Source organism: Muntiacus reevesi, chromosome 4 (genome assembly GCF_963930625.1).
Source record: "Muntiacus reevesi chromosome 4, mMunRee1.1, whole genome shotgun sequence".
Lineage (NCBI taxonomy): Eukaryota > Metazoa > Chordata > Mammalia > Artiodactyla > Cervidae > Muntiacus > Muntiacus reevesi.
In genome coordinates, this window is record NC_089252.1 from 46325592 (window position 1) to 46336081 (window position 10490).

General features: G+C 56.8%; 1 protein-coding gene across 2 annotated transcripts in view; it reads right to left on the bottom strand.

Moving 5' to 3' along the window:
* Window positions 1–8447, bottom strand: part of SMAD7 (SMAD family member 7) — a 30275-nt gene extending 21828 nt beyond the window's left edge. The window contains exons 1-2 of one of the 2 annotated variants that reach the window (XM_065932676.1): window positions 6216–8447; window positions 4816–4869 (exon numbers count right to left, since the gene is read on the bottom strand). In XM_065932676.1, the coding sequence (XP_065788748.1) occupies window positions 4816–4869; window positions 6216–6831 (670 nt within the window). In that variant the 5' untranslated portion in view covers window positions 6832–8447. The remainder of the gene's footprint in view (window positions 1–4815; window positions 4870–6215) is intronic. The other variant, XM_065932675.1, reaches the window with a different exon arrangement.
* Between the last annotated feature and the right edge of the window lie 2043 nt (window positions 8448–10490).

The window sequence follows — 10490 nt, forward strand, 5'->3', positions numbered from 1 at the left end:
CAATGTCTCTGTCACCCTCCGGTGCTCAGCATAGTGACCTAAATGTTAATGAGGATAATGATGATTCCAGCTGAGAAATAGACTCCACAACCTCCCTCCAAGCAATTAAAACAAAAAAATAATGGCTACGAACCACAACTAATTAGTCCCATGAAACAAAAATACACAAGACCCCATAAGTGTATCGGGCATCACTGCCAATGCCAAACTTAGGAAATCCACAGAGAAAAGGCCAGTCAGGAAAGGAGCGTCCTGGCTCCAAAGCAGTCACACCGCGTCAGATGGTGCAAATCCCAGACCCTCCTTCTCCAGGTCACTAGCAGGACGTGCATGGAGTGTGCATTACCAGCTTCCCACTGGAACCGCTTAGCCAAGATGGCAAATAGGAAGCCAAGGGAAAGAGGAGCCCAGAGGCAAGTAGCCATGGAGCTCTCCAGGGACCTAGCAGCTGTCTCCGTTCTCTGGGTAAAATGGGGATGGGGCTGGGCCTGCCCCCCTCCCACCCCATCCCAAGTCTCAGGTTCTCTGATACCGCTCTTGCATTCTCTCTCAGGATGGAAGAACAACTTTCCAAGAATTCTTCTCCACAGGGGAAGGGTGGGCTGAGGAGTGGCAGCATCAGGCAGGGGAGACAGAAACGACCATGTGGGTAATCTCATTGTATCAGGGTAAAGTTTAATTCCTAACAGGAATATACAGTGTTACAGGATACACTTAATCAAATGGAAAACAATAGGGGCAGGCAGGAAATGGAGTTGCTGGTTAAAGAGTGTATACCCTGCACTTTCCAAACTACTCCGATGGCCTTCATCCTGATGGAGAGACAGGCTCCCCCCGAAACAGAAGACACCCCCACACATTTAAACATGATGACTTCTCTGCGGCCAGCCCCCGCTGCCCCCAGCTCTGGCTGGCTGAATCCCAGGGGCAAGGTGTGTTTCAAAGGAAGAGCCCGGCATCTCGGGGTAGAGCTGCGACCGCGATGAGGGCTGTCGTCAGCCGGCCTCAGATCAAAGGTAAGCCAGCTCCACACCGGCAACCACAAGCGTTTCTATGAAATGGTGCTCTGCCCTTTGTGCAGCGCCTTTGATCTCAGGAGGGATTTACAAACATTAATTAGGTCTCCTTACCACCTCAGTGAAGGAGCAAGGTATACCTGTTTGACATGCACCCAGGTAAACTGAGGCCCAAGGGGCCACCCAGTGAGCTGGGCCCTACCCAAGGGTTCAGCCCTCTCCTCCCCAGTAGGCCTCACTCTCTTCCCTCCAGGTAGTGGGGCTGAGACAGTCTTCAGCATCATCTAGGTCCTGCCAGGCTAGTGAAGGGCCAAGAGGCCACACCTCCGTCTCTCACCCACAAAAAAAAAGAGCTTCACTGCGATAGCTCTCCCAAGTCAGGGTGTCAGCTTCTGCTGCTCCCCAGAAGTGCTGGGTTCTGTGGGAGACTCATTTCCCTCTCTCAGAAGCAAGGGAACCTTTGAAGACGTGTGCCTGGAATGAGCTGCGCAAGGGATACAAGGTGACAAAGCTGGGGACCCCCTCTTCTCTCAAAGAATGGTTTCCCGACAGCCAGCACTGTCTTGTCAACTTAGTTCTGAGCTTCCTAAGTATCATCTGGCACAGAGGAGTCCCTCCACCACCACTATACCCTAAGCTCTGCCCCAACCCACAGCCCTGGTTACAGGACAAACCAGTGCATCGGAATCATCAATGCATTTTAGGCAGGCACATCATCAGGCCTGTAGAGTGACTGAATGAATGAACAAACCAATAAACGAGTGAATGAATGCATCATCTAATTGCTTCGATCATTTCTAGATTTAAAAACAGGCCTGGAAAACAGTGGCCTGAGTTAAAAAGTAGGTGTAGGACAAGGTCTCAGACTAGGCTTTGGAGGCCTGGCCTGCCAAGAGGCACTGGTCACCTGAGTCCCTTGCCTAAGCAAGGAGCGTATACCCAGCAACATCACCCCCGCTCCCACCCCAAGACATTCTTCAAATAGTTCAGACCTTCAGATACAGAGGAAACAGGAAACAGAGCCCACACAGCATCACCACTCCATAAACTGGGATCTCATCCTAAAAGCCTGCTCTCACCCCTGGTGTGATAACGGTGGAGAGGTGCCATGATTTCTGAAAGCCTCATGTCACAGACACCCTGCTCCTTCATTCAGCCATGGCGACCACCCCTTCCCAGAAGATCCTGCTGACTTCGGACCACGTAGCACTCAGGTCTACCAACGCCAGGCCATCCCAGAGGCTGCAGTGGAACAACTTGAACCATAGCAAACTGCAACTCCCAACTTTTAGCCCTGGCATTCCTCCAAAGGCTTCCCTGGTGGCTCACTCCGTAAAGAGTTCGCCTGCAATGTAGGAGACCGGGGTTCGATCCCTGGGTCAGGAAGATCCCCTGGAGAAGGAACTGGCAACCCACGCCAGTATGCTTGCCTGGGAAATCCCATGGACAGAAGAGCCTGGCGGGCTACAGTTCATTGGATCGCCAAGAGTTGGACACGACTTAATGACTAAACCACCACCACCAGTTCCTCCAAAGGCCGCAGAGGGACCAGGCCCCAACCCCTCCCCACCGCCTCTGGTCATGCTGGAGACTTTGCAGAAGAGATTCCCTTAGTTGTGCAGCTGGTTAAGATTTTAATAACGTTCCATTGTAAACCTTATGGCTGGTTCTCACCTAGTAACCCAAGGCCAAATATTCAACCTGGACTCAGAAACTTTACAATGTGAGCAGCTGATCTAAATTCCGCAGCCAAATACTCTCCGCAATGTACAAGGCAAAGAGAAAGCTGGGGCAGCATCTCATCTGTGTGGCTGACCTCGGTGCCCCTGGCCACTGCAGCCAGCAAAGCCAGCCCTGGCTGTCCTCCAATGTGCCAGGAGATTCCCATGGGGGCTTTCATTGGCTCCCTCGTGTCCTTATAGCAGGATGGTACTTTTCATTACTCTTTTTTTTTTAATTTCAGGGTTTGCTGGGTTGGGGGGGGGGGCTACTTTTCTGTTTTTTTGTTGTTGTTTTTTTACACAAACGTTTTGGGTGAGTAACCAGCTGTCTGAGTTTCCGATTGGCAGGTTAATCACTTCCTATTGGCTGATCCCGACAACTTTTCTCCCCCTTGGAAATGGCGCATTCCTGTCTTTGTGGCTTCTCTGTTTACACACATTTTGCTACCTAATGTCAACACTTGCTAATGAATAAATATATCACTCCACTCACTGAAAATGAGGTCCTGGCCTAAGACGGTGAGTGCTTGAATCCGGTGGACAGAGCTATCCACTATCTCTGCAGGAAACCCAACAGAACGCGGGCCTTCTTTCCTATGGTTTTAGAAGTTTCTCTCAGAACAGTTCCCCCAGTCATCTTTAAGCCTGGGGCCAAGACGACTGGCCTCTCTCTCTCTTTTAAGGAAAACCTCCACATTTGAAGACTACGGAAGGAAAAACAAAAAGCAGGAGAGAGAGGGCCCCTTGGAGAACTAAGCTCATAAAAGAATTCTTGAGTCTTGATGCCAAAAACCCAGTCAAGTTACATTCTTGGAGAAAACAGACCTTGGTAATCTCAGTTAACGTTTGTTACAAATACAGAGCTGGTTTATCTCCTCATTAATGACCATTTATCTGGTGTTTTGTAAATCGAAAGCAAAATATCATATGCTTTGCAGGCCACTTATTAGACAGGCAGCAGGCAGGCAGCAACGCCTTCCGACTGGAGGGAGTGTGGAGTCAGGGAGGGCTGGCTGGAGACCATGGGCTTCGCTTACACCATTCATTAAAGTATTTAATTTAGGACAACGCCCCAGCAAAACTTTTAATTAGTGGGGGGAAAGGCCCAACAGCCAAAACTCATGAGGCGGAAGGACCTGTAGAATTCCAAGAGGAAAATGGGGCCCAACCCTCGATTTCTCCTTCTCCCAGAACCATGGCAAAATAAGACTGTCACAAGCACTGCATTTCTCGGGCGCCGGCAGAGACCACAGTTACAACTCAGACTTGCAGGCACAGCAACCTCCCCGCTGCAAGAAGGGGCTCCAGGAAACAAGGACCCATCGGATCTGCCCCCAGCTTTGCGGTCCCTCCTCCCTCCTCCCCTGCACCGCCAGCCAGAAGCTGAATGCAGACAAACGCAACAGGGCTGGTGCCAGCCTCAAGTGGGGCTTTTGCCCTGGCTGAATGCCATCCAGTGACAAAGCGACAGGCAGGCAGAGCTATGCTAAACACTTTTATGGCCCCCAATAGGAATTCTGAGAAAACTGGGGGGGGGGAGGGAGCTGTTGCCTTTACTCCTTAAATTTTCTATTCTCTTGCCCCAAACCGAGGTCATCTCTGCACTTTTCTAAACACAGTCTTCCTTCCCATCGGGCTCTCCAATCTCCCCACTGATACTTCTGGCACTCAAGAGTCTCCCACGTTTTCCATCACCCTGTCCCATTTGGCTCCCCAGACACTTCTGCATGGACCAGAGTCCACGCGTTGAGTTGAGCCAGCTTGGGTTCTGGGACGCAAATACAAGAAAAAAAGGAACAAAATGGAAAGCATACCTAAGAAACATCTTTGCAAAAAGAAAAATATATATGTATACACACACACACACACACACACACACACATTACCTCCAGCTCCAGTCACAACAAAAAAAGAAAAAGAAAAAAAAATCCACCAAACTGCCAACAGAGGAAACCTATAACCACCTCAGGGCAAGTCCAGCGTCTCCCCAAGTCGCTGCCTAGACACACAAATCCGCGTTCTACAGCCTCCATTTCTAACTTAAGACAGGAAGGATATTTTTAAAATCAGCTACTCACCAGTTGGTTTGAGAAAATCCATCGGGTATCTGGAGTAAGGAGGAGGGGGAGACTCTGGAATTAAAAAAGAAAGAGAAAATAAAGGCCGAGCCCTGAGAGAGAGAGATAGAAACTTATGATAACAGAGGCATTCTTTTAGCCCAACTGTTTGTCTTAGCTGTGGGGGTTGGAGGCAGGGCCGCGAGGCGGTGATTGCCTTGATATTTAGCTGTCAGATAAACAAAAGAGGCCGCCTGGCGCCAGCCTCGGCGCGGCGCTCCTCCACGTCTGCGGCCGCCGCCGCCGCGCTCGGCCGGCCCGGCTGCAAACCGCCGCCTCGGCCGCCGCTCGGCCGGGGCCGCCGCACGTCGCAGTTCACGGGGCGGGGGGCGACGAAACCCCCCTCCCCCTTCGCGTCCCAGAACTTCAGACACTGCTCCCTCCGCCCCTCCGGCCCCCGCCCCGACCCGTCCCCCCGGGGCGCAGTTCCTCTCCGCCACCGCCGCTGCGCCCCGCACCCGCGCGGGGAACACGGGCTTCCCCCTTGCCCAGCTCCCCCGGAAGGTGCACCCCAAGGGCTCTGGGGAACTTGGATCGGTGGGCGCCCGAGGGGCACTCCGCCCCCGCACAAAGAGGCAGAGAAAAGGGATGCAATGGAGAAGCCTGGAAGCATACAGGAGGACCCCAACTGAGGAGCCCAGGGCCCAGCTCAGTAGCCTGGGGGCAAACCATCCGACGGTTGGTTACAGTGATCTCTCTCCTGCGCTGATAGAAAGTAGGGGGCACCCAACTTCCCCCGATTGCCGGTTCTCTCTCACACCGGGCTGGCGGAGCTGGGAGCAGGTACCCAGCTCGGCCTCCTATCCTGCTCTCTCTGCCTCAAAACACAAAGCTGCGCCGGCCAGGGCAGGCTCCTGGCCCCTTGCGCCCGACGTGACGCTCCCCCTCCCTTCCTAAAGGGTTCCTCTCCAGCCTTTACTACCGCTTCTCCGAGCCCTCCTTGGCGGGCTTGGACCGAATCCAAATCGGCCACACACCTCAACGCAGTTCTCCTTGCGGGAGAGGCGTGACCCCCCCCCCACCACTTCTCTCTGCACCCCCTTGGCTGATCCGGAAATAACCCCATGTCTGCAGAATGTGGGCATGAACAAGTAGGGCCCTGAGCACCACCCCCCACCCCCCGCCCTTGGGGCCACCGAGGAGAGAAAACTGGAAGGGAACCCAGAGGGAATGCCTTTCCAGTTTCTCCAGGTCCCCTCTCCACCTCTGTCCCCCAAATCTCCTCCCAGGAGGAAATGTACACACACCCCTCCGGCGAGGTGGCTGCACTAACCCACAGCCCAATCGGGCTTTTCTTCCCCCCACCTGAGTGCCGGGGGGAGGGTGGGGCACGCGCGGGTGGGCGCGGATCAACTTCTTACCTAGTTCGCAGAGTCGGCTAAGGTGATGGGGGTTGCAGCACACCAGCTCGGGGTTGATCTTCCCGTAAGATTCACAGCAACACAGCCTCTTGACTTCCGAGGAATGCCTGAGATCCGGCCACCTGAACACTTTGCACAGCAGGAGGGGGAGCGAGTAGGTGGAGGGCGGCTGCGCCGGCTGCGAGCCGGCGGGAGCCCCCAGGCCCAGCCTGCAGTCCAAGCGGCCGGGCAACAAGAGGCACGCGGTGCGCGTACCGCCGCGGGACTCCACGGCCTGGAGCAGTAGCTCCAGCTGCCGTTCCTTCAGTTTCTTGAGCACCGAGTGCGTGAGCGCTTTCAGATCCGCCTCGCCTCCCACGGCCGCGCCGGCGCCCGCGGCTGGGGGGTGGGGATGGTGGTGACCTTTGGCACCTCGCACCGCCTTGCCCAGGCAGCAGACAGCTCTGCCTGCGCCGCCGCCGCCGCCGGCCCCATGCGCCCGGCCGTCCGTCGCCCCTTCTCCCCGCAGCTCGCCTCCTCCTCCGCCTCCCCCCGCGCCCTCCTCCTCGTCCTCGCCGCCGGGCGCACGGCTCCTCCAGAGACGCCGGACGAGCGCAGATCGTTTGGTCCTGAACATGCGGGGCGAGGAGGCGAGGAGAAAAGTCGTTGGCCGGCTAAGGAGCGAACATGACCTCCGCACACCATGAAGAAGTCGGGCGCCGAGTTGGGGCAGCAGGCGCAGGCGACAGCAGCAGCAGCAGGGGCCCTGGCAAGAGCGGCGGCGGCCCGAGGGGCGCTCCGTGGCATGCGCCAGTCTCCCGGAGGCCGGAGCGCGCGCGGGGGCCCGGGGGCGCCCGCGGGGGCTCGGGGGCCTGCGCTCCGGCTGCCCCACCCCGCGCGGCCGGCGCCGTGCGCCGCTCTCGGGCCCCGGCGCACCCCGGAGGAACGCGGCCGCCGCTTCCCTGGGGGCGGCGAAGCCTACCCGGGTCGGCGCCTCCCCAAAAAGAGGCCCCCCCGCAGCGGCTCCCGAGTGTCGGGCTCGCCAGCCTCGGCTGCCTACATGGAAGATCCGCGGCGGCAAAAAACGAAAGGCGTTCGGCAGGGCTGCTGGAGGGAGGAAAAAGCCTCTTTCCCCCTTGCTAAGCAACTTAATTTGGGGGTGGGGAGAAGCAGGCAATTAAAAAAAAAAAGCAGGCACGCGATTTATTTTTTTCTTCTATATCCTTAGTAACCGGATCTCCTTGAATTCCGTGCACACGAAGACTCGGGGGAGGGGGCTGAGTGGACTTCACCCCACATGAGATGTCTGGCGAAATAAGGAGGCTCTCTCAAAATCTAAGAACCAAACATGCAAAGCCCCAAATGAAAAACACCACCTCCTCGCACCCCGGAGGTCTGGGGGCGTCCAGCTGGAGCTGGGGTTTAAAAAAAGAAAATGTTTACAAAGTAGAACGAGACGTTTGAGGGGTGGAAGAAAAAAAAAAGAAACGTATCCACGAGTTACATCCCCCCTTTTTCCTTGCAGAGCCCCGCTGGTCTTCCTCTCCTTTTCTTCTGCCAAGAAAAAAAAAAATCCTATATATATATTTTTAATCCACAGAAAGCTTTGGCTAGGCTGCTTCAATCCTTCGCATCTGGGTGGTTTAGGGGAGTCTCTGGCCTTTCCACTTGCGCTCCCGGGGGCCCCGGTCGTCGGCGGGGACTTCCTTGGGGCTGGCGGGGGCGCAGGGGCAGAAGATGCTGCGGCGGCGGCGGCTGCGCCCCGCGGGGCTGACAGCGCGGGGGAGGGCGGCGCGGCGGCCGCGGCGGGCCCCTGGCGGGCGGCGCGCTCTCGCCCTCTGCTCTCTAGCGCGGGGGCCGCCGGCGCCCCCTCCCCGGGTTGCGGCTGGCCGCCGGGGCTCCCCGTAAAAGGCTGCTCGCCCCGACTCGGCTGCGGCGGCTGGAGGCCCCGGTTGTCCCTCACGCCGCCTTCTCCGAGAGACTCTTCTCGTCGCGGCCGGGAGCCTCCTCGTCCCCCCGTCCGCCCTCTCCTGGCACTCGGGTCCTTCTGCCGCCGCCGGGGCTCGCCGCGCCGCACTCAGGGGCTCCTGGGCCGGGCGCTCGGCAGCTCGGCGCCGGCGGGCTGGCTCTCGTCTCGGGCAGCTCTCTCCGGCGCGGCGAGCGGACCGAGCACGGCGCCCGGCTGGCTCGGCTGGCGCGGCTCGGGGACAGGCTCCTCCGTGCGCCGAGCAGGCGAGCGAGTGTGCCCGGGGCTCGCCGCCTCCCGCAAGGCCTCCCGCCCCCGCCCCCTTCCCTCCCCCTTCCTCCCCTTCCCTCCCCCGCCCCCCAGCCGCCACCGCCTCCTCCCCGCCCCCCCCCGGGCCCTCTGCTCTGCTGGTTCCACTGCGCAGTGGCGCGCCCGGCTCCGGCCTCGTCACGTGGCCGTCTAGACACCCTGTCGCTTTAAAAAAAAAAAAAAGCGATTGTGTTTCGCAAACAACAGATCGGGTTTCTAAAAGCTATTTCTCCCCCAACCCCCGCTCACCACCCCCCCCCCCCCCGGCACCGCCACCCCGCCACCCGCCCGGGTCTGCAGAGGGGGGACCGATATGGGGCGGGGGCGGGGGTGGGGGTAGATAAAGGTGGGGAGCAGAGAAGCTCCCGGGATCGACGGAGAGCTGGCGGAATCAGAGGAGAAATGGGAAGACCCAAGAGCACCGATCGGGCACCGCCGGCGAGTTTTGGAGCTAAGCGAGCGGGCCAGTGGCCGGATTTAGACCCAGCCCGCGGAGCCTCGCGGGGGCTGTCCCGCGCGCGCTCGCCCTAACGCTTCATTCATTCGTTTTGTTTTAAGGGCCCTGGCGACGGATCCTCTGGCCGCCGCTCGGGAGGGAAGGAGGGGGAGAGCGCTGTCTCCGCGTAAAAGACATTTACACCGGACTGGACCGAGGCCCTGGGAAGTGCGCGCTGAAGGGAACAGCCGGCCCGCGAGGGCCGGGAGGCGGCGCGAATGTGACCTCAGCGGCGGCCGCGCGCTCCCTCCCGCCCTCTCCCGCTCGGGGCTCGGGTTTCTAGGACTGCCTAGAGAAGTGTGTCTTGTGCAAAGCTCTGGAATGCATTTGGCTGCCTGACGAGTTGCGAGGGGCAGCATCTTGCCGGGAGGTGGCGGGGGGGTGTGGGGGGGGCGGTGCTCGCCCGCCCGCCGCAGGCAGGTTTCCTCCGGAGCCCGGAAGACCTCCGCCACTCCGCCTCCCGGCGCGGGAAGGTTACCTTCCGAGCAGACCTGCATGCATATGCATGCGGGGCCTGTGTCTTCGCCTTCCTCGGCCCCGTAGCTTTCTGCGGTGCTTAGAGTCAGCGAGTTTATCCCCTTACCCCGGCTTTAGAGAAAGCGTAGACCCACCTGGCCGACTGGTGCATAGACACTGTAAGGCGTTGATGGGGCAAAGCACCAGATAGAGTTTACTTCGTGAAAGCTGTTGGTGCTGAGAAGCGTCATGATTTAAATGTATAAGCGTCAGTATCGAGGAGGCCACTAGTTGGCACGGTGGTCTAACCTCACATCTTTTTCAGTGAAATATTTTGTTTTTTAAGTCATTTAGAATTGTGAGGTCAGGATGACACTCAAACTCACTGGGGATTTTAATGAATTTTTTTTTAATGAATCTTTAAAAAAAGGTGAACTATTTTCATTTTCTCAGCTAAATTATGCTCATTTAAAAGGAAAAGGCACGAAAAAAAGGAAAAAAGTAATAAAAGGAAAAGGCACTGATGAACCTCAACTCAGCCCCTTCCCTTCCAGCAATTTAAAAGCTGACTGCATGCTATAGATGCTTAACAGCTATTTAGGAACCAACAGAGTTGGATAGATAGGTATTTGGACCTTCTCTCCCTACCCCAACCCACCAAGAGCACCTTTGGAGATATATGATAATATAATATTATATATTATATAATATATAAGGGAGAAAATCATTATCATTTCTAAGCAAGGGGCCCTGAAGCTCATTGACCTAGAAGAGCCAGAAATGCCAAGCAGGGCAGAAAGGTGTGGAACAGGGCAGCAGCTGGGATTCTAAACATTTACTCTGTAAGCCACATAGGCTGCAATTGTATAAGATCATAGTTTTGTTACAATTAAAAATAGTGCTGGGCTTCCCTGGTGGTCCAGTGGCTAAGACTCCATGCCCCAATGCAGGGGGCCTACAATTGATCCCTAGCCAGGGAACTGGATCCAACATGCCTCAACTAAGAGTTTGCCTGCCAGGACTGAACGATCCCACACGCTGCATCTAAGACCCAGTGCATAAATATTTT